Genomic DNA, 25027 nt, shown 5'->3' with positions numbered 1-25027 from the left:
TTGTATTATGAGGGTTCTTTCCCCTGATCGTGACTTCCGACTCACGATCTCTCAGTGCAAACCGATTTGGCAACTTAATTGCTCAGATCATATTCATAGATATCCTTGACACATCTATGCTCAGATCAGCTCCAGTTTGATATTGTGCAACTGCCGATCATGACTCACAATTAACACTTTCAGACTGATTTTTACCACGAGAGAGATAGGTGGCTGATCATTTTTACAGTCACAGAACAGACGATCATTCAGTGAGGCAGAGATTTATTCTTGTTCATCTTCCGGAAAAGGGGCTGGGCAGCAGGTGAAGGTAGCATTTTCTAGTCTACTGTATCTGCTTTTGTTAGAAGCTAGAGTTCTTTTTGTATGTCTATCAATCGCTCGCTCGCACGCGCGCGTATGTGTGTGTGTGTGTGTGTGTGTGTGTTTGCAGCCCTGAAAGTCCAACAAATGGTGTACTCGCCTTTGGTTAGTGATTCTGAAAATTTACTACTACTAACCAGAGAGCAAACTAGCCAAACCAACTATTTATTTCAGTAACTTTACTCGCATCTGACGAGTAGTCTATTACATTTCTACTCGCCAGTTACATGTTTCAACTCGCCATGGCGAGTAAAATACTCGCCACTGTCAGGCCTGGTTTGGGTATACATGTACATACGTGTGACGACGGGTCTCTGTGTGTATCTGTCTGTCTCTCCATTGGCCTGTGTATGTGTCCAACTGCCTGTCTGTCTGATTAATGACACCTACTTTGTGTGTGTGTTTGTGTGTGTATGTGTGGTGCGCGTGTGTGTGTGTGTTTTTGTGTGTGTGTGTGTGTGTGTGTGTGTGTCTTTGTGTCTTTGTGTGTGTGTGTGTGTGTGTGTCTTTGTGTGTGTGCAGAGCATCAGGATGAAGTACAAGACGGTGAGAGAGGGCCAGCAGGCCGTCATCCTGAACCACATGGGGGAGGGGGAGCTGATCACTGGTCCAAAACGGGTAAGTTAATTCCATTTCTCTTTGTCCCTCCGTCTCTTTGGTGGGGAGGGGGGTGGGGTGGGGCTGATCACAGGTCCACAACAGGTAAGTCGCACCCCATTTTCTGATGATCCATTCTGTCTTACTGAGCTTGACTTTATGAGATCATATTATAAACTACAATGGCTCAGTGTGTTATTAAGAAGGGTGTATTCTAGCTTTGACATTTTGTGTGCACATTCTGTACTGGACATTAATATGTCTGTCTGACTGCAGCATATGGGGCATAGTGTTTTTGTTTAGGTATGGACCATTCTGTACTGGACATTAATATGTCTGTCTGACTGCAGCATATGGGGCACAGTGTTTTTGAGTCACTTGAGAAAAAGTGACTCTATGTAATCGGACGGCCGGCCGGCCGTAGACACCACCTTAACGTTGGACTTTTCTCGGAAACTATCAAAGCGATCGGGCTCATATTTTGTTTAGTCGTGACCTCCAATGACCTCTACACTTTAACGATGGTTTCGTTGACCTTTGACCTTTTTCAAGGTCACAGGTCAGCGTCAAAGGAAAAATTAGACATTTTATATCTTTGACAAAGTTCATCGGATGTGATTGAAACTTTGTAGGATTATTCTTTACATCAAAGTATTTACATCTGTAGCCTTTTACGAACGTTATCAGAAAAACAAGGGAGATAACTAGCCTTTTCTGTTCGGCAACACACAACTTAACGTTGGGCTTTTCTCGGAAACTATAAAAGTGACCGGGCTCAAATTTTATGTGAACGTGACTCATTGTGTTGTGAATAGCAATTTCTTCCTGTCCATCTGATGCCTCATATAATATTCAGAACTGCGAAAGTGACTCGATCGAGCGTTTGCTCTTCTTGTTGTTTAGGTATGGACCATTCTGTACTGGACATTAATATGTCTGTCTGACTGCAGCATATGGGGCACAGTGTTTTTGTTTAGGTATGGACCAGTCTGTACTGCGAATTAATACGTCAGTCTGACTGCAGCCTGGTGTGTTCTGGACCATGACTCTATGTGTACACATTGTGTACTGCAGGTGTTCTTGTTCCGGGAGCGGTTCCAGATGCTGAAAGAGTGCACCGCCTCCTCCGACCAGTACCTGGTGGTGCAGGAGAATGACGGCACAGTGTATCACGAGCCTGGGTGAGTGTCACACGTTACAGTTATGATGTATCACAGACCTGGGTGAGTGTCACGACATGTCACACGTTATAGTTATGATGTATCACAGACCTGGGTGAGTGTCACAACATGTCACACGTTATAGTTATGATGTATCACAGACCTGGGTGAGTGTCACAACATGTCACACGTCACACGTTATAGTTATGATGTATCACAGACCTGGGTGAGTGTCACGACATGTCACATGTTACAGTTATGATGTATCACAAGCCTGGGTGAGTGTCACGACATGTCACACATTATAGTTATGATGTATCACAGACCTGGGTGAGTGTCACGACATGTCACACGTTATAGTTATGATGTATCACAGACCTGGGTGAGTGTCATGACATGTCACACGTTATAGTTATGATGTATCATAGACCTGGGTGAGTGTCATGACATGTCACACGTTATAGTTATGATGTATCACAAGCCTGGGTGAGTGTCATGACATGTCACACGTTATAGTTATGATGTATCACAGACCTGGGTGAGTGTCACAACATGTCACACGTTATAGTTATGATGTATCACAGACCTGGGTGAGTGTCACCACATGTCACACATTATAGTTATGATGTATCATAGACCTGGGTGAGTGTCACCACATGTCACACATTATAGTTATGATGTATCACAGACCTGGGTGAGTGTCACGACATGTCACACGTTATAGTTATGATGTATCACAGACCTGGGTGAGTGTCACGACATGTCACACGTTATAGTTATGATGTATCACAGACCTGGGTGAGTGTCACGACATGTCACACATTATAGTTATGATGTATCACAGACCTAGGTGAGTGTCACGACATGTCACACATTATAGTTATGATGTATCATAGACCTGGGTGAGTGTCATGACACGTCACACGTTATAGTTATGATGTATCACAGACCTGGGTGAGTGTCATGACATGTCACACGTTATAGTTATGATGTATCACAGACCTAGGTGAGTGTCACCACATGTCACACATTATAGTTATGATGAGCCAACCTGTACTGTAAATACATGTTATGATGGCACGGGACAATTGTTATGTTTGCCTGGAGGGGGGGATTTGATTATTAAGAACCAATTAGAGACACAGTTGTCTGATAAGGAAGCAATTAAATATTCAGCTTGGGTCGCATGTAATTAACTAAGTGTCTCTTGCTTGACAACGCTCTGCTAGTTTTATCCCGTGCTCACTGTTCCACAACTCACTGCTGTACGTCAAGATACATTCTTGCATTGCTGTGACAGTAACATTAGGCAAAAAAAAAAATTGTCTGTTTAGGGTAACATGACCAAAAAAAGTAGGGTCGGTAGGTAGGTAGGTTTTTTTTTGTTTTTTTGTTTTTGTTTTTTGTGTAAATGCTATGTTGGCTGAACATTCACTTCTTATATTTGATGAATACATGTTTCAAAACTAACGTATAAATAAAACAGAGAGAAAGGGAGAGAAAGAAACGCCAAATGTCTCTTTTTAGCATTTTTACCTCTTTTTTTTCTTTTTCTTTTTTTTTAAATCAAAAAAAAGTTTTTGGGTCGGCGCCAAATCGATATGGTCGGTCGGGTTACCCTAAACAGACAATTTGTTTTTTTTGGCCTTAGGTTCTTGTATTAGTGTCACACTTACATTGCACAGTGCTGTACAACTTTCAGACCGTGCACGCTGTTCCACAACCCGCTGATGTACGACCAGCTGTATGTTCTTGTTCCACTGTGGCAGTTACATTACAAAGTGCTGTACATCTTTCAGACCGTGCATGCTGTTCCACAACCCGCTGATGTACGACCAGCTGTATGTTCTTGTTCCACTGTGGCAGTTACATTACAAAGTGCTGTACATCTTTCAGACCGTGCACGCTGTTCCACAACCCTCTGATGTACGACCAGCTGTATGTTCTTGTTCCACTGTGACAGTTACATTACAAAGTGCTGTACATCTTTCAGACCGTGCATGCTGTTCCACAACCCGCTGATGTACGACCAGCTGTATGTTCTTGTTCCACTGTGGCAGTTACATTACAAAGTGCTGTGCATCTTTCAGACCGTGCACGCTGTTCCACAACCCGCTGATGTACGACCAGCTGTATGTTCTTGTTCCACTGTGACAGTTACATTACAAAGTGCTGTACATCTTTCAGACCGTGCATGCTGTTCCACAACCCGCTGATGTACGACCAGCTGTATGTTCTTGTTCCACTGTGACAGTTACATTACAAAGTGCTGTACATCTTTCAGACCGTGCATGCTGTTCCACAACCCGCTGATGTACGACCAGCTGTATGTTCTTGTTCCACTGTGACAGTTACATTACAAAGTGCTGTACATCTTTCAGACCGTGCATGCTGTTCCACGTACAACCCGCTGATGTACGACCAGCTGTATGTTCTTGTTCCACTGTGACAGTTACATTACAAAGTGCTGTACAACTTTCAGACCGTGCACGCTGTTCCACAACCCGCTGATGTACGACCAGCTGTATGTTCTTGTTCCACTGTGGCAGTTACATTACAAAGTGCTGTACATCTTTCAGACCGTGCACGCTGTTCCACAACCCTCTGATCTATATCACTTTCACTGTGAGAGTTACATTACAAAGTGCTGTACAACTTTCAGACCGTGCACGCTGTTCCACAACCCTCTGATCTATATCACTTTCACTGTGAGAGTTGCATTACAAAGTGCTCTACAACTTTCAGACCGTGCACGCTGTTCCACAACCCGCTGATCTATATCACACTGTGAGAGTTACATTACAAAGTGCTCTACAACTTTCAGACCGTGCACGCTGTTCCACAACCCGCTGATCTATATCACACTGTGAGAGTTACATTACAAAGTGCTCTACAACTTTCAGACCGTGCACACTGTTCCACAACCCGCTGATCTATATCACACTGTGAGAGTTACATTACAAAGTGCTCTACAACTTTCAGACCGTGCACGCTGTTCCACAACCCGCTGATCTATATCACACTGTGAGAGTTACATTACAAAGTGCTCTACAACTTTCAGACCGTGCACGCTGTTCCACAACCCGCTGATCTATATCACACTGTGAGAGTTACATTACAAAGTGCTCTACAACTTTCAGACCGTGCACGCTGTTCCACAACCCTCTGATCTATATCACACTGTGAGAGTTACATTACAAAGTGCTCTACAACTTTCAGACCGTGCACGCTGTTCCACAACCCTCTGATCTATATCACACTGTGAGAGTTACATTACAAAGTGCTCTACAACTTTCAGACCGTGCACGCTGTTCCACAACCCGCTGATCTATATCACACTGTGAGAGTTACATTACAAAGTGCTCTACAACTTTCAGACCGTGCACGCTGTTCCACAACCCGCTGATCTATATCACACTGTATGAGTTACATTACAAAGTGCTCTACAACTTTCAGACCGTGCACGCTGTTCCACAACCCGCTGATCTATATCACACTGTGAGAGTTACATTACAAAGTGCTCTACAACTTTCAGACCGTGCACGCTGTTCCACAACCCGCTGATCGATATCACACTGTGAGAGTTACATTACAAAGTGCTCTACAACTTTCAGACCGTGCACGCTGTTCCACAACCCTCTGATCTATATCACACTGTGAGAGTTACATTACAAAGTGCTCTACAACTTTCAGACCGTGCACGCTGTTCCACAACCCGCTGATCTATATCACACTGTGAGAGTTACATTACAAAGTGCTCTACAACTTTCAGACCGTGCACACTGTTCCACAACCCGCTGATCTATATCACACTGTGAGAGTTACATTACAAAGTGCTCTACAACTTTCAGACCGTGCACGCTGTTCCACAACCCGCTGATCTATATCACTTTCACTGTGAGAGTTACATTACAAAGTGCTGTACAACTTTCAGACCTTGCACGCTGTTCCACAACCCTCTGATCTATATCACACTGTGAGAGTTACATTACAAAGTGCTCTACAACTTTCAGACCGTGCACGCTGTTCCACAACCCTCTGATCTATATCACACTGTGAGAGTTACATTACAAAGTGCTCTACAACTTTCAGACCGTGCACGCTGTTCCACAACCCTCTGATCTATATCACACTGTGAGAGTTACATTACAAAGTGCTCTACAACTTTCAGACCGTGCACGCTGTCCACAACCCGCTGATCTATATCACACTGTGAGAGTTACATTACAAAGTGCTCTACAACTTTCAGACCTTGCACGCTGTTCCACAACCCGCTGATCTATATCACTTTCACTGTGAGAGTTACATTACAAAGTGCTGTACAACTTTCAGACCTTGCACGCTGTTCCACAACCCTCTGATCTATATCACTTTCACTGTGAGAGTTACATTACAAAGTGCTCTACAACTTTCAGACCGTGCACGCTGTTCCACAACCCGCTGATGTACGACCAGCTGTATGTTCTTGTTCCACTGTGGCAGTTACATTACAAAGTGCTGTACATCTTTCAGACCGTGCACGCTGTTCCACAACCCTCTGATCTATATCACTTTCACTGTGAGAGTTACATTACAAAGTGCTGTACAACTTTCAGACCGTGCACGCTGTTCCACAACCCTCTGATCTATATCACTTTCACTGTGAGAGTTACATTACAAAGTGCTGTACAACTTTCAGACCTTGCACGCTGTTCCACAACCCTCTGATCTATATCACTTTCACTGTGAGAGTTGCATTACAAAGTGCTCTACAACTTTCAGACCGTGCACGCTGTTCCACAACCCGCTGATCTACGACACACTGAGCGTGGAGGACACCATCAAGCTGGACGCCAATCACGTGATCGTGGTCTACAAGCGTCGCGCCGACAGCAGTGTGGAGCGGAGGCTGGTGGAGGGGCCGGCCGTCTTTGTTCCCCAGGCTGTGGAGTGGTAAGGACAGGAACTACAAGAAAGTAATGGCCCATTCTGGCTCTTGAAAACACTTCAGGCCTTAACATGGGGTCAGAGCATCCCTCCACTTAGGCACGTACAGTGGAACCCCCCTTTTAAGACCCCACAATTTAAGACTCCTCCCCCTTTATTTAGACCCTGTTTTTTTCTGACTTTTTGTTCATAACCTCTGTAAATTTACCCCCATTTTAAGCCCCCCCCCCCCCCCCCCCCCTCCTTTTTGAGTCACTTGAGAAAAAGTGACTCTATGTAATCGGTCAGTGTTAGTCTGTCCGGCCGGCCGGCCGGCCGTCCGTAGACACCACCTTAACGTTGGACTTTTCTCGGAAACTATCAAAGCGATCGGGCTCATATTTTGTTTAGTCGTGACCTCCAATGACCTCTACACTTTAACGATGGTTTCGTTGACCTTTGACCTTTTTCAAGGTCACAGGTCAGCGTCAAAGGAAAAATTAGACATTTTATATCTTTGACAAAGTTCATCGGATGTGATTGAAACTTTGTAGGATTATTCTTTACATCAAAGTATTTACATCTGTAGCCTTTTACGAACGTTATCAGAAAAACAAGGGAGATAACTAGCCTTTTCTGTTCGGCAACACACAACTTAACGTTGGGCTTTTCTCGGAAACTATAAAAGTGACCGGGCTCAAATTTTATGTGAACGTGACTCATTGTGTTGTGAATAGCAATTTCTTCCTGTCCATCTGATGCCTCATATAATATTCAGAACTGCGAAAGTGACTCGATCGAGCGTTTGCTCTTCTTGTTAAGACCTGGTTTTCAGAGGTCTTAAACGTGGGGTTCCATGTACCAACAATGATAAGCCTGGGTGTGCACAATGTTGTTTTGATTTTTTATGAGAATTAATTTTGTAAAGCATTGTGTGCTGCGATGCATGCTGATTTTATTAGCATACTCTGTGCGCGCTCTCAGCTGCTCAAGAGCTGTGTATACATTTTTGTTTTATTTGTGTTGACGCAAGACTGACTTGAATGTGGTTTGTGCAGGTTACACAAGTTTGTGTGGCACGGCACAGAGTAACTTATGTATGTTGTGTGATATGGTTATAAGACCAAGTGCGCACGGAAAAGATCCTGTAATCCATGTCAGAGTTCGGTGGTTTATAGAAACACGAAAATACCCAGCATGAGAGATGTTCAACGTGCGGGCAACCTCACCTGCCTTGACCTCTCACCAATTCATTGTAAAGCGCTTAGAGAACGTCAAGCGCTCTATAAATCTCTCATGTTATTATTATTATTATTTGTGTTGGCGCAAGACTGACATAGATGTGAATGTGGTTATACGTTGCAGGTTACACGAGTTTGTGTGGCACGGCACAGACCCGGCGAACAAGACCCGCCTGGTACCGGGCCTCAGGAAGTTCACGCAGCTCACCGTTATTCCCGACCACTTTTACTACAACGTGAGTTGCACGCTCTGAAAGGGCAACACCGGCTGGTACAGTGAAGCCCTCCTTCCGACCCACCCCCTTTGTAAGACCCACACAGATCTGAAAAAGCAAGGTCTGAACAGAGAGAGAGGCGTACAGTGGAGGTCAAGTTACACAGGTTGGGAAAAACTAAATCTGAAAAGCAAGGTCTTAAAAAGGGGTAAGTCTTAAATGTAGGGGGGGGGGGGGGGGTCTTGATAGGGAGGTTCCACTGTATTCAGGCTAGAGAGATGACTAAGAGTTGTGTTGTGTGTGCACTACATTCTGTGTCACTGACACTGCCTGGTGTCGTTCCGTGGCCTTCCACTGTGACAAGCCTCGTTGGTATCAGATGTGTGACTTTAAAGGGAAACTGTTGATCTGACCATTAGGACAAGTTTCTGGCTAATTTGAAGAATCTGGTAATTGATGAAATTAAAATCGCACCACAGGTATGGTAATTGATGAAATGACAATGATTGAACGAGCTTCTTGGCGCTGCTTCTCTTCGATGCTGAAAACAGAAATAGACAGGGGCATTACCTGGCAGCTAGACGGATAGCATTCCATGACTCAACAGTCTTAGTAACAGTCAGTGTGACGTACACAAATGCCATTTTTTGTCAAGGGAAGTCACTCAACCCAACCCAACTGTCACTAAGTGCACTGCCCTTTCTTTTCCCATTTTACACAATCAATGAAGGTTCCAATACACTGTGTTAGCGTTCAGTGAAGGTCACCATGGTGACGGGTATATTTGTGCTTGTTATGTGGTAAGTGAAATAAGCAGTGAAAACATGTGAGAATTTACAAGAGGAGATACAGAGTCGGGAAACAAAATAGGGAAAGGATAATGTAAATAAAAAAATAAAACAGTAAGGTATTGATGATGATCATAAATATATTATTATCATAATATAAAAAAATACAGGTTTAGTTTGTTCAGGTTTATTTCCACCTCAACCACCAATAGATGAATTATTTGTATCTGTTTGTGTGTCGTCAGGTGCGGGAAGTACGAACGAATGACGACACGATGATCACAGTTAAAGTCATGATCTTCTATGTCATCACAGACATTCTGAAAATGGTAAGACTTTTTCTTGAAACAGTTGTTTTATGTCAAATTATCCCCCCTATAGCATACTTTTTCTAAAAAGAACAAACTATGTTCCTTGTTGTGTGTGTGTGTGTGTGTGTGTGTGTGTGTGTGTGTGTGTGTGTGTGTGTGTGTGTGTGTGTGTGTTTGCTATCACAATATGATATTTGTTTCATTTTTTCCCCAGCTTGACACGACACATGATCCCATAGCGGACATCATCAAGTAAGTGAAAGTATCACTGTGATATCTGTAGTTTAACATGGACAATATCATCGTACTTCATTTGCAAGCTGATTTTGTTTTCCTTGATTTGGGGACAGGAGCTGTTATCTTTATTGCTATTTATATGTGATTTTATTTTATTTTAAATAATTCACAGAATTTTGAAGTGACCATTAGATCAAGGGAAAGAAATGTACATCCAATACCCCTTACACCTTTTAAAAGTAAAGCTGCTGGAGCAGAGGGACAGATGTTAACAGAGACAGGGTTATGCATGCGCTGTCTTACACACACACACACACACACACACACACTCACAGAAATCCTCTTTCTATAACTTCTGGTGTGCATGTTTGTTCCAGCGCTTTGTGTGCCGATGTTATCACCTTCACCAGTAAACTGAGGTAAGGCTGCCTGGTTCACTGTCACACACTCCTGCATGTCTTATAGATATGTTGAAAGTAACGAGTGTAAACCAGTCAGAAATGTTTTCATGCAGAACAGAAAAGCGGTTGACAGTCCTAGAAGTGCCTGACCCACACAGTGACACATGTGAAAGACGTAATGATGGATGTGCTGACACACACAGTGACACATGTGAAAGACGTAATGATGGATGTGCTGACCCACACAGTGACACATGTGAAAGACGTAATGATGGATGTGCTGACCCACACAGTGACACATGTGAAAGACGTACTGATGGATGTGCTGACACACACAGTGACACATGTGAAAGACGTAATGATGGATGTGCTGACCCACACAGTGACACATGTGAAAGACGTAATGATGGATGTGCTGACCCACACAGTGACACATGTGAAAGACGTAATGATGGATGTGCTGACACACACAGTGACACATGTGAAAGACGTAATGATGGATGTGCTGACACACACAGTGACACATGTGAAAGACGTAATGATGGATGTGCTGACCCACACAGTGACACATGTGAAAGACGTAATGATGGATGTGCTGACACACACAGTGACACATCTAAAAGACGTACTGATCGTTGTGCTGATACGGAGCCCCAGACTCAACTAGTAGGAATAATAACCCGTACCCTGGTATTTGCGACCACCCTCTCTGTCACGTTACCGTTAGTTTCACCCCGTGGTGTTACCTCCCCTGTTATGTGAAACTCAACAGAGAGCATTCCACCCTTGATTCCTGTCTATACGTCACACGTTCAAGGGAAGTCATTTTCGAGCGGGCTGCACTTGATCGGCTGAGAATGCAAACTTTCTTAATTGTATCATGTCTAGAACCTTGGAAATTGTGTTATCAATTTTTTAACATCACATAGTTTTAGCTACATGAGAAATCTTCTGTTCATCAGATTTAGAGAGCTGGAGCCACAACCCAACAGTTGCCCTTTTAATTTAGTTTAATGCAAATCTCTCATACCTGTCTTGTGCGTGTGAAGCTACACATCATAGGTGAACACAAATCTATCACAGGTGTGTTGTGTGTAGGTACAGTGGAGTCCGGGTACAACGAATCTCAAGGGAGATAAATTTTAGTTCGTTATATCAGTAATTCGCTGTAGAGTTTTCAACCCTAAATGGCCTCAAGACAAGTTTTCCCACTCACCTTCAAATGATCGTCCCATCGATCTTTCCTTGGAGAGTACAATCTCTGCATGTTTTCAACAGCTTCATAATATAATCCATAGAGAGGCATAGTTCAAATGTTCACTTTACTGTAATTTTAGAAGTAAAATTTAAAAAGTCGTGTAAAAGCATGTACCGTATTTTCCGGGTAATAAGGGGCGACTTTTTTCCTGGAGTGTATCAAAATAGGATAAAAATCAAAGAGACCGCCTGAGTACCAGTCAAACAACTGGCCATGTTTCCTCTCTAGACATCAAAGAAACTGACCGCCCATAGGTTAAACTCGGTCACATCAGTTCGTTGTAGCCTTGTGACTTTTAGAGACAAAATGGCTCTGGGGCGATGAAAACGTGTTTGTTAAAAGAGGGGTTCGTTATGCAAATGAGTTCAAAAGGTTCGATGTAGCCGGAAAGTAACAAGTAAGAAATAGAAGGCTGTCTGCCGGGATATCAATGGCAGTTGTTAAAAGCGGGATTTCTTTATAACCGGGTTCGTTATAGCTGGACTCCACTGTATATAGATACACATCGTCAAGTGAACACAAATCTATCACATGTGTGTTATGTGTGAGTATATGGCTACACATCATCAAGTGAACACACATCTATCACAGGTGTGTTATGTGTGTGTATATAGCTACACAGCCAAGTGAACACAAATCTATCACAGGTGTGTTATGTGTGTATATAGAAACACAGCCAATGGAACACAAATCTATCACAGGTGTGTTATGTGTGTAGATATAGCAACACAGTCAAGTTAACACAAATCTATCACAGGTGTGTTATGTGTGTGTATATAGCAACACAGTCAAGTTAACACAAATCTATCACAGGTGTGTTATGTGTGTATATATAGCAACACAGTCAAGTTAACACAAATCTATCACAGGTGTGTTATGTGTGTGTTTATAGCTACACAGTCAAGTTAACACAAATCTATCACAGGTGTGTTATGTGTGTGTTTATAGCTACACAGTCAAGTTAACACAAATCTATCACAGGTGTGTTATGTGTGTGTTTATAGCTACACAGTCAAGTTAACACAAATCTATCACAGGTGTGTTATGTGTGTGTTTATAGCTACACAGTCAAGTTAACACAAATCTATCACAGGTGTGTTATGTGTGTGTTTATAGCTACACAGTCAAGTTAACACAAATCTATCACAGGTGTGTTATGTGTGTGTTTATAGCTACACAGTCAAGTTAACACAAATCTATCACAGGTGTGTTATGTGTGTGTGTATAGCTACACAAGGTCAAGTTAACACATTCAATCACAGGTGTGTTATGTGTGTGTTTATAGCTACATGCAGTTTGTAGAGCAGACCAACAAGCTGAGTGCGATGGACACGTACCCGCAACTGACCCAGCGTACCCAGAGAGTCGGCCTGCGGGTGGACAAGGTCGTGTACAGGGGGTACCACGCCAGTGACCAGATGCAGGTAAACAGACACAGAGGAGTCAACGTGCAGGTAGCACTCAATGCAGGTAGCACTCAATGCAGGTAGCACTCAATGCAGGTAGCACTCAATGCAGGTAGCACTCAATGCAGGTAGCACTCAATGCAGGTAGCACTCAATGCAGGTAGCACTCAATGCAGGTAGCACTCAATGCAGGTAGCACTGAATAGCGTCTGCCTCTCAAGCTGTGTGTCTTGGAGAATGCGAATTGTGATACACTGTAGTTGCAAGTAATCAAGTAATAATAATAATAATAATAAAGTGTATTTATATTGCGCCTATCCCTTACAAAAAACAAAAATATTTGGCTCTAAGCGCATTACAACATGTGTAGGGACTTGGTACAATCAAGTCTGACAAATACAATAACACAATATACACACAGTCGGTCTCTTGGGTAAAAATGGGAAAAGCAGCTTCGACATTTAAACACTGCTACTAAAAGTAATCAATCAGGAACAAAGGTTGAACAAGAATAGACATCCAATTTGTTGTTCACTTGTTATTTTCAAGCTTTTTTTCTCCTGATGAGCAAATACACTGCTAACATTCTGTTAGCTAATATTATCTTCTGGAAATGAGAAAACAAGTACAAAACTGGCAGTATACTGGATATTAGTGTGTTAATCTCTTTGCAGGCGATGCAGAACCAAGCCATAGAGTCACGCACGCGGCTTCGATTGGACGGGGAAATGGAGGACATGCAGCAGAAACTGACCGCTCTCAAACTCAACTCGGAGGATGCCCGCGCTGACCTCAGTAAGCTACTGCACTTGTTGTGGGCAGTCAATGTATACAGTACACTATAGAACAGTACAGTACACTACAGTACAGCATAGTACACTATAGAACAGTACGTAGAGGTTACATGCCTAGTCTCAGTGATTATTAAAAATATTGGTCGAAGTTTGCGGATCATGAACAATGCGAGCTTCAGCGAGCTTTTTCATGACCGCGAACTGAGACCATTATTTTTAATAATCACTGAGACTCGGCATGTAACCTCTTTATTCCTCCTTTCTTCAGTTATTCAAAGAAAAGAGGAGTTTTTTTTGCGAAAGTTTGATCGAATCCAATTCACTCAACCAGTCAACCTGCGCAAGCGATCGATTAATGCGCGGTTATATAGTTCCGTGCAAATCATTCCATTCTGTTAACACTTTTTGTCAGTTTCCCTGTTTTGGACTAAAGTCAAGTACACAGATATGCTGTTATTCTGCTGTGGCGGTAAAGGCAGATATTGTGTGTTCTGTTTATGTTTTGGTATCGCTTAGGATAATGTTCTTTCGTCAAATGGGACTAGCAGACGAACTTTTGCACCCGTGTTCCAACGTTAAAAACTGTATGAAGTTTAGTTTTCTGGGGAAAATAGTGTATGAAACCGATTTATGTTCTTTAAATTGATGAGATGTGTGCATTTGGTTGCGTGTGATCTGTTTATAAAATGAAATATTGTTGAAAACTGACCGTCGGATTGCAGTCTGTTGTCGAAGAAACTGAGTGTAAAGAAATTTGAAAGGGAAACTACTCTTGTCGCTAGACAAAGTATGAGAGTTACTTGCCTTGGGAATTTGCTTGTGTTGAACGTTTGTGCACAGCAGATCTAGATTCAGAAAACAACCGAACTCATGGATTTTATGAGGTATGTAAACTATAAATGTGTAAAGTGAGGTGTGTAAAGTAAAGTGTGTAAAGTGAGGTGTGTAGAGTGAGGTGTGTTTTACAGAGAAGAAAATGGTGGGACGCAGACAGCAGCATGAGCAATGCCTGGACAAGATGCGACAAGAACACGACCTGAAACAGAGCCAGTTGAGACACGCACAGGACATGGAACTCCTCTCTCACAAAACTGCCGTCAGACTGGGTCAGTGTGTGTGTAATGCTACGTGACCTTCTTTATCACCACTGTCTGCACATTCTATTCTTTATTTAAATGAAATGTTTCTGTCCTTTCTGTTTTAATTTGTTCTCCTCTTTAGGTTTGTCTGTACTTCATTTCTTTTTCTTTTTTTTCAGTTGTTATTTAATCATTGTTCTTTTATTTCTTACTTCCTTCACTTTCACACTGCTTGTTTCGTTTTTGAGGTCAGCCTGTCTTTGTTTTTTGGCCACTGTGTTCCCCCTTCCTTCTTTCTATCTCTTTTGACTTGCAGTCATTTATATCTTTCTCTTGTTCATCTTTCTATCCTTCCTCAACACCTCTTTCCCAGTCACGACTCTTTCCTCAAAACACCCATTTGATTTAAGTTTAGCCAATGAAGTTAGAACTGCTGCAATCAATCAAACATAGTCAACCAGTCTATCGACCAATCAGGTAGTCACTCTGCAGTGCGACATAGTCAACCAGTCTATCGACCAATCAGATAATCACTCTGCAGTGTGACATAGTCAACCAGTCTATCGACCAATCAGGTAGTCACTCTGCAGTGCGACATAGTAGATCTAATTGACAATCTGAAGATCAGTGAAGTTCTCATGTTCTGTGAGAAGTGCAGGTAGCCTTCTCACCGCTTTGTTGAATGAAGCTTTGGGAGACAAATACACTTGTTGCTGATGGAGATGTGTTCACCCATCAGAGTCCAGTGAAACCCCCTGTTAAGACCCCCTGTTAAGACCCCCTGTTAAGACCCCCTGTTAAGACCCCCCATTTAAGACTTCCTCCCTTTCAAGACCCTTTTTTCTCAGGCTTTCTGTTCATGACCTGTACATTGACCCCCATTGTAAGGCTCCCTCCTTTTTTGACTCACATGCGAAGCAAAAGTGAGTCTATGTACTCACCCGAGTCGTCCGTCCGTCCGTCCGTCCCGGCATCCATCCGTCCGTCCGTCCGTCCGTCCGGAAAACTTTAACGTTGGATATTTCTTGGACACTATTCAGTCTATCAGTACCAAATTTGGCAAGATGGTGTATGATGACAAGGCCCCAAAAAACCTACATAGCATCTTGACCTTGATTCAAGGTCAAGGTCGCAGGGGCCATAAATGTTGTCTAAAAAACAGCTATTTTTCACATTTTTCCCATTTTCTCTGAAGTTTTTGAGATTTAATACCTCACCTATATATGATATATAGGGCAAAGTAAGCCCCATCTTTTGATACCAGTTTGGTTTACCTTGCTTCAAGGTCAAGGTCACAGGAGCTCTTCAAAGTTGGATTGTATACATATTTTGAAGTGACCTTGACCCTGAACTATGGAAGATAACTGTTTCAAACTTTAAAATTATGTGGGGCACATGTTATGCTTTCATCATGAGACACATTTGGTCACATATGATCAAGGTCAAGGTCACTTGTCGTCGCGATATAACCTTCGTGGTTGAAAACGACGTTAAACACCAAATAAAGAAAGAACAAGGTCACTTTGACCCTTATGAAATGTGACCAAAATAAGGTAGTCAAACCACTAAAAGTGACCATATCTCATGGTAGAAAGAGCCAATAAGCACCATTGTACTTCCTATGTCTTGAATTAACAGCTTTGTGTTGCATGACCTTGGATGACCTTGACCTTGGGTCAAGGTCACATGTATTTTGGTAGGAAAAATGTGTAAAGCAGTTCTTAGTGTATGATGTCATTGCTAGGTTTAGCTGAAGGTCAAGGTCATGTAAAGGTCAAGCATGTGAGTCGTATGGGCTTTGCCCTTCTTGTTAAGTAGAGGTTACATGCCGAGTCTCAGTGATTATTAAAAATAATGGTCGAAGTTAGCGGATCATGAAAAATGCGAGCTTCAGCGAGCTTTTTCATGACCGCGAACTGAGACCATTATTTTTAATAATCACTGAGACGAGGTGTGTAACCTCTTTATTCCCCCTTTCTTCAGTTATTCAAAGAAAACAGGAGTTTTTGTGCGAAAGTTTGATCGAATCCGAATCACTCAACCAGTCAACCTGCGCAGGCGATCGATTAATGCGCGGCTGTATAGTTCCGTGCAAATCATTCCATTCTGTTAACACTTCTTGTCAGTTTCCCTGTTTTAGACTAAAATCAAGTACACAGATATGCTGTTATTCTGCTGTGGCGGTAAAGGCAGATATTGTGTGTTCTGTTTATGTTTTAGTATAGTTTAGGATAATGTTCTTTCGTCAAATGGGACTAGCAGACGAACTTTTGCACCCGTGTTCCAACGTTAATTACTGTATGAAGTTCAGTTTTCTGGGGAAAATAGTGTATGAAACCGCTTTATGTTGTTTAAATTGATGAGATGTGTGCATTTGGTTGCGTGTGATCTGTTTATAAGATGAAATATTGTTGAAAACTGACCGTCGGATTGCAATCAGTGTTGTCGAAGAAACTGCGTTAAAAGAAGGGGAACTACTCTTGTCGGCAAGAGTATGAGTTACTTGCCTTGGGAATTTGCTTGTGATGAACGGTGTGTGCACGGCAGATCTAGATTCAGAAAACAACCTAACTCATGGATTTTATATGGAGATTCATGTGTTCAGGCCTGTAGTTGTTAATTTAAATGCGGTATGTGTGTATTGTTTGCTCCAGAGATGTATATTTCGTACGTATAGAGCGTTCGGAACTTTTCAGTCGCAAAAGTAGTACCAAAACAGAACAGCTTCTCAACCCATTGCACTATCGAGGATTCAGGCTGTTGCTGGCTCGTTATTTGTTTGGTTGCTGGGTCATTATCGAAAAATAACTAGCTCTACAAGTTTACAGAGGTAAAGAAGCAGAGGGGGGAATAAGACCTGATATTGTCAGATTATTGGAGGTCTTAAAGGGAAGTTCCACTGTTCTCACAAGGCAAGAGTTGTCAATGTTTATTTTATTATTAAGTAAGTTCAATCGCGACGAAAATTGTTGAACTTTCTTAGGCCCTTTGGGGAGCATAGGCTAGGCTATGGCGACGTTTCTCCATTGTACTTTGCTCTGGGCTGCTTTCTCCCCCTCCGTCCAGCTGTAAGTTGTCCTGCCTCCTTCCCCTCCCCTCCGTGCAGCTGTAAGTTGTCCTGCCTCCTTCGCTTCCCCTCCGTCCAGCTGTAAGTTGTCCTGCCCCCTTCGCTTCCCCTCCGTCCAGCTGTAAGTTGTCCTGCCCCCTTCGCTTCCCCTCCGTCCAGCTGTAAGTTGTCCTGCCTCCTTCGCTTCCCCTCCGTCCAGCTGTAAGTTGTCCTGCCCCCTTCGCTTCCCCTCCGTCCAGCTGTAAGTTGTTCTGCCTCCTTCGCTTCCCCTCCGTCCAGCTGTAAGTTGTCCTGCCTCCTTCGCTTCCCCTCCGTCCAGCTGTAAGTTGTCCTGCCTCCTTCGCTTCCCCTCCGTCCAGCTGTAAGTTGTCCTGCCTCCTTCGCTTCCCCTCCGTCCAGCTGTAAGTTGTCCTGCCTCCTTCGCTTCCCCTCCGTCCAGCTGTAAGTTGTCCTGCCTCCTTCGCTTCCCCTCCGTCCAGCTGTAAGTTGTCCTGCCTCCTTCGCTTCCCCTTCGTTGCTGCTTCTTTCTGTTTCTACCTTTTGTCCTTTCGTCCTTGTTTGCACGCTTGTATGTTTTGTTTACTTTCTTTGGTTTCTTGCTTGTTTGTTTATTGACTTATTCCTCTTTGTTCAGACCACGAGAAGGACGAAGACAAGAGGAAGCTGGAGTTCCTGACACAGTTGTCTGCCCTTAAGGTTGACGTGACAGATTACCTGGTTAACCAGGAAGACCCCCCACCCGCCAGACAGATCCGCATGACGAGCTCTGTTAGAGACTTGTTACCTCCCTTCCAGTAACAAAGTGCACGGAGTTAGCTCTGTTAGAGACTGTGTTACCTCCCTTCGAGTAACAAAGTGCACAGTGTTAGCTCTGTTAGAGACTGTGTTACCTCCCTTCGAGTCACATTTCTAAAGTGCACAGAGTGAGCTCTTTTAGAGACTTCCTTCCGGAACCCCACCCCTGGAAAAAGCATGTACCTTGCTTTGAGTGTTTTTTGTTATTGTTTTTTTTTTAAATAAATTTTGTGTGTGTCTCTAACAAATTTTATTCAATGTGAAATCCGATGAGAAAAAGGTACCCCCCCCCCCCCCCCACAATGCTGCTCTTAACCCTCAAAACAAGGCCCAGAATGCACCAGATTGCACAGATTTTAACCGTTTTTCAAAAATGTTCCGGGGGAGCATGCCCCCGGCCACTTCGCTGATTTGCCCCCCCAAAAAAGGAGGAACCCTCCCCTTACAACTCATTTGGTCCGGCCCTGTTCCCATCAGAGTAAGTTTGCGTTGTGACGGCAGGTTAAAGCGGTCAGCAGCGTGCACCAATTCTGCCTCAATGTCTGGGGTGCTATACTGCCACATCCATTGGACATCCTGAGTTATTTCCAAACATTGTAAATTAAGAGATCTCTCGCTCGGTTGATCCACACAAAACTCTTCCTTCAGGCTGTGGGGACGAAAGACTTGTAACTGCTCTAAATGCGTACATCATGTGCACTTTCAATCCCCCCTCCCCCCCCACCCCCTTATATCCTTATATTTATATTCCTTATTGCTGTTGATTTTTGTCCCACTGTCCTCATTTTGATCTCTGGTGTTTATGGTTCTCTCTCTCTCAAGTGTCTTTTTTTTTTTGGGGGGGGATGCATACAATCTTCCAGTAAATAGAACCCTCACAACTATTACTTTATGACCATAGAGGGCCTGGTTTCTGTAACCACAAACCAATGTTGAAGTTCCACCAATGGGGATGGAGTGGGAGTGCCGTGACCCTGGTTAAGGTCAGCCCTTGTTTCTGGGGGTGAATCAAAATTGATACACATTTTTTCTTATTCAATTCTAGTTTGTCTTCTTCATCACTGTTCCACCATTTTTGGTGACTGGATGGCAATGTTTGTTGCAGAGATAACCCGTGGTCACGCTGTTTGGGACCAGTTGTGTGTCCTGGCTGATAGTATATATAATACTGTACCATTGTATCGTTTATGTTGTGCTTTGCTGTTGTATGATATGACATAACATTGTATCTTCTCAGTGTTGTTTTGTACAACTTTTCGGTGAAGGAACTTGTGATACTCTGTAATCAAATTATTATTGTTCAAAAGGTTTTGTATTGTTTGCACACAATACAATTGAAGTATATGTAAGTTTTGCTTTGGTGTGTGTGTGTGTGTGTGTGTGTGTGTGTGTGTGTGTGTGTGTGTGTGTGTGTGTGTGTGTGATGCATGGGCAGTGTTTAAGGGCCCTTTCTTGCGTTTCACATGATCAAACAACAAAACCAAACAAACAAACAAATACATACGCATAAATGGGCAAATAATTAAACAAACACACAAACTAACAAACAAAACACACACAAAATCTCAAACAATTAAACCAAAAAAAAAGAAAACCATATATGCAATCAAATAAAAAGGTATGTATATGAAATAAATGTTCAACAAGTAAAATAAAGAAAATAAACAAATAAATATTAAACTTGTATAAAACCAAGAAAAGTTCTTAAAGTCAAATGAATGTGTAACACACAAGCAAACCACAACCAACAGACTACACTAGGCCACATAATTATTGCAACACATTTCGCACCCAAATAAAAGGAATAATTCCCCTGTCATTTTATTCACACTTTATATGCCAGTTAAGGCCGTTCTCTTAACTATATTTGGATCACTTTTCGGATTAAAGAGTTTCTTTTACATGGATCACGAGAGCGCCGCTCAAATAAAGGTTCCCTCAAAATCGACTTGACAAAAACACAAGGGCCCAATTAAAAAACAAGAGGCGAAGCCATCAAGGCTCACGTAAGAAATCGACAAACAGTAACACAAACTCAATCACTCCGTCACACACACACACACACACACACACACACACACACACACACACACACACAGAAAGAGCATAGGTGAAACTGTGCAAGAAAGCGAGACACTAGATCTAGATCTGTCTGTCTGCATGTAGCCTACTTACAGGGACACGACTGCCAACTAGTCTCGGCGCGCTCAAAATAATAATGACCGAGACTTTCAGTACTTCCTTCGCGTGATGTCTAACCCTCTTACGTCATAATTATGACGTCAATGTAATGTGACGTCTTCAAATGTTAGTTTCTACCACAGACATACACACGCACATACGCACGCACGCACGCACAGACAAAGTTACGATCGCATAGGCTACACTTACGTGAGCCAATGACACAAAATCACAATAGGCAAAACTTTGCACCTTTTACATGCGAGAAGGACACTAAATCAATGATCTACCCCGAACAGGTTGTTTTGTCATCATATCACGCGTTTTCATTCATAACCAGCTGGGGAATAAATATGTTCCCCATGCAAAAAAATCGCCGGTTCCCATTGTTGCAGGGAGCAGGTTACATGGATAATCAAAAGCAACCCAATAGAAACGCTCGGGGATTCTTTGGCGCTTTTCATTGGCGTTTCCCCAGACCTAGACGGACGAAACTGCTTCGCAAAGTTCCGAAAACGAACTAGCAAACAGAAAAGTAAACACAAAACAAAACTACTTTATGAAAGGTAATAAATTCATGCTTTATCACAAACAAATGAAACCTAGCGATATGTTTTGTCTTCTTACAAAGTCACTGAGTGCGTGTATCTCTGTTTCAAGTCAAACCAATTGACCCCTGACGCACACATTTTGACCCGTGCACAAGACGTTGTATCAATAAACTAAGCGAAAATAAAAAGCAAAGAACATATCAACAAGAAACGCAGACATCTGACAAAGCTGAGCAAGCAGAATGACAAGTCTAATGGAAAAACAGATGACACAAGTATGTACCTGTCAATGAACGATTCCCAATTGCGTAAAGACATTTTGAACTCAGATTAACAGGAATTAAGTAGATGGGCCAATGACTGGAAGGTAACATTTAATAATGAAAAAACTGAGCTGTTAAACTTTATACGACGTGATAGTGATTTTGATTTTTTGACATTTAATGACATTGATGTTCAGGACACTGCCCACCACAAACACTTGGGCGTTGTTTTACAAAATAATTGTAAGTGGAATGTTCATATTAACAGCATTGCAAGTAAAGTAATGTTATTGAAATTTTGTAAGCACAGGTTTAGTAGAAAATCTTTAGAAATTATGTATAAATCCTACGTATTACCACACTTTGATTACGCCGATGTCGTCTGGGACAGTTGTACAGAAGGTTTATCAAACATTTTGGAACAGCTCCACCTCGAGGCCTTAAGGGTAATTGTCGGAGCAGTTAAAGGAACAAGCCACCAAAAATTATATGACGAATCAGGCTTCAGTAGTTTAAAACTAAGACGGGAAAGACATACATTAATTTTGTATCACAACATGGTACACGGGAAATGTTCACAGAACGTAACTGATTTATTGCCTCCTCTTGTCTCGACTGTAAACCCCTATCATAGACGAAACCCACTTGAACGGGTCGTACCACCACACAGAACTGAACTGTATACCAAGTCATTTGTTCTCAGCACTACCCGAACATGGAATTCTCTACCAGACAATATCAAATCAACAAAATCAATTAGCCAGTTTAAACATTTCCTAGGTCGTTCAGATAGTAAATTTCCTCCTCAATATTATTATGGTAAGAGAAAAGAAGGAATTATACACTGTAGATTAAGATTAGAAATGAGCGATTTAAATGATGATATGATGAAACGCCACTTAAATGATAACCCGACTTGTGAGTGCGGATATCGTAATGAAGATGTTGAACATTATTTATTATTTTGTAGCAATTACGATGATGTCCGAAGGCTAACAATACACACATTACCGAATGATCATCAAAATGTACAATGTTTATTATTTGGTCTGCCAAACCTACGTCTTACCGAAAACATTGCAATATTCGAAAAGGTACATAGTTTTATAAGGTTAAGTGATAGATTTTGATTACCCAGTGGTCACCATGTTAATGATCCAGTATCTGATTATTGGTAGGTCATGTTGTTTAACGATTTTACTGAAAGTCAAGCTTGAGTGAATCTTGCTTAAGGTTTTTCTGTGTATTCACATGACTAACCTCAGCTTAATTAGTTTGGACAACACTTTGGACGAAATTATTGCTGCTGCAGAAACATTTAATTGGCAAGTCTGTGACAGTCATCGTCTCTCTAACCCCCTCCCCCGTCCCCTGTATACCCACCTTACCGACTCATATCTCCCCGATAATTCTTTTGTTATATGTTTTCTTTTTTTTTGTTGTAAAAAATGTATCTTGTCTGTTTTACCTTTCTAATAAGGGTATTACCAATTCTCTGACCTTGACATCACGTGAAATAATATTTCCTATCTAGATGTACATATTTATAACCACACTTAATATAAGCTTAGCTTGTTGTGTGGTCACAAATGTCTGTATCGCATATACATGCCACCCTGTATTTCTTTAATAAAATCTTGTTTAAACCAATGGAAAAACAAAGAGGCATTGACAAACAAGATCGCGATTAACTTTCCTTCGCTGCACGACGCATATCTTCTGCGACCTTTGACCCAACGTGGCTTGCTGCACGACACAAATCTTATGTAACGTTTGACCCAACGTGGCTTCAACATTCTATCACTAATATTTACCACTGAAAACCGAGGGGGGTGGAATACTGAGAGGGGCAAGGTTGGAGGGCGATGAAAATGAAATGGAGAGACACGAGTATCAATGAGATTAAACCGATTCTAGAATAACACGAAAAAGAACACAAAACTACAGTTACCTATGACACACCATGCAATGAATATTTAAAATGTGATCGTCTGAGTTGCGGGTGTGAATTGTGATTCGCAAGTGAAGGGTGGGGGGGGGGGGGGGGGCGGGAGTTGGATCAGTGATGTATGTGTGTGTTCGTGGATTGTGAGTGGGGAAGAAAGGGAGGGTGGGGTGGGGGTTGTCAGGTTTTGGTGTGGGTAGGAAACGAGCAAAAAAAAATAACCACATCACACAAAATCCGGTGTGCAAAAAACACTTGCAGTCGCATATGTCCGCACAATATATGCACCAGCAACAGGAAATAAAGGTAACAATAGAAAAAGACTCATCTTTGCTTCCTGCTATTCCTTGCCCCCGACTCGAGGCCACCTTATCCACATATCTGCTGTAAGATGTCAACGCGGACTGTGCAAGCAAATCACCTCGTTTGAAATAAGACAATCCCATCGCTCGAATGCAAAATGTAGGCACTGTCGGCTCAAAGACGCTAACTGCTGGCTTCACTGACACACCATTCTGTAGTCGGAACCTACAGAACTTCGCATCCTCTCGATCTGATATGATTTCAGCTTTCTCGACATTGGGACTGATACATGTGGCTATCACAGTCAAATCTAACGATAACTAATATTATTATTGAACTCTTTTTGATGTTGATGATTAGTCAGTCACAGATAAGACCTGCTCATATCTGTATGCTGTGTTGTAAACATGATTACAACAAATGCTTTAAAATATTTTAGTTTTCTTAACAAGACATCACGAAGACCTAATTAACGCAAGCTCACTGGGAAATGAAACAAACTGAAATTAAACAAAATATACTTTGTAGGAACATATTTTGTTCTCACTCACAAAACACAAACAGTATGTGTGAGCCAAACCGCAAGCGGGCAATATCTGCTTGTATCCAGGAGGGCCGACTATTTTTAGCACATGTGAGAGATCAAAGACTACACTGTGTTAAGTTTTGAAAATTTATTACACCCGGCACAAACTGATAATGTGTCAATAAACAATGGGTCGGGTGGTGGTGACACAAGGTGGATGACTAAGACCTGTTTTGTTAGGGGGAAGTTTTATTTCGGATGAAGTGTGTGCGTGAAAATATGCGTAACCAAAATCCCAAAACACTAAACTTCAAGTGTACAACAGGAAGTATTTCATTCCTCAGAAGCAGAAGAGCAGACCTGTTCCCCCATTAAAACACAAACAAAGTAGCGGAAGTTAAATAGAGTAGTCGGTGATTAAAAGAGTGCACACTATTCTGGGAATAAAAACCAGTACTATGTGAAAGTACTGCTCAGTCTGCTTCTGACAACATGACATCAAGCAGTGCTACGAAACATTAGTGTAGAGTATGTGGGGCACTTGTTCCCTGTGTTCGTTGTAAGCGATCGCAATTCCAGATCGAACAAAATGTTCAGTGTTGCCTGTATACTGCTGGCGTGTTTCACGTTTGGTAAGTGTT

The 25027-nt window shown here is 42.2% G+C and overlaps 1 protein-coding gene across 1 annotated transcript; it reads left to right on the top strand.

The window, feature by feature from the left end:
• The first annotated feature begins 22 nt into the window (after positions 1–22).
• On the top strand, positions 23–19966 carry LOC138974266 (uncharacterized). The gene is made up of 12 exons (XM_070346986.1): positions 23–310; positions 886–981; positions 2035–2141; positions 6882–7052; positions 8391–8502; positions 9515–9598; positions 9795–9832; positions 10195–10236; positions 12762–12900; positions 13557–13677; positions 14645–14782; positions 18457–19966. The coding sequence occupies exons 2-12, from the start codon at positions 895–897 to the stop codon at positions 18618–18620; spliced, it is 1203 nt and encodes a 400-aa protein (XP_070203087.1). The 5' UTR covers positions 23–310; positions 886–894; the 3' UTR covers positions 18621–19966.
• The last annotated feature ends 5061 nt before the right edge of the window (positions 19967–25027 follow it).

The sequence above is a fragment of the Littorina saxatilis genome, linkage group LG8, assembly GCF_037325665.1.
Source record: "Littorina saxatilis isolate snail1 linkage group LG8, US_GU_Lsax_2.0, whole genome shotgun sequence".
Classification (NCBI taxonomy): Eukaryota; Metazoa; Mollusca; class Gastropoda; order Littorinimorpha; family Littorinidae; genus Littorina; species Littorina saxatilis.
This window is presented reverse-complemented; position numbering and strand designations above follow the sequence as displayed.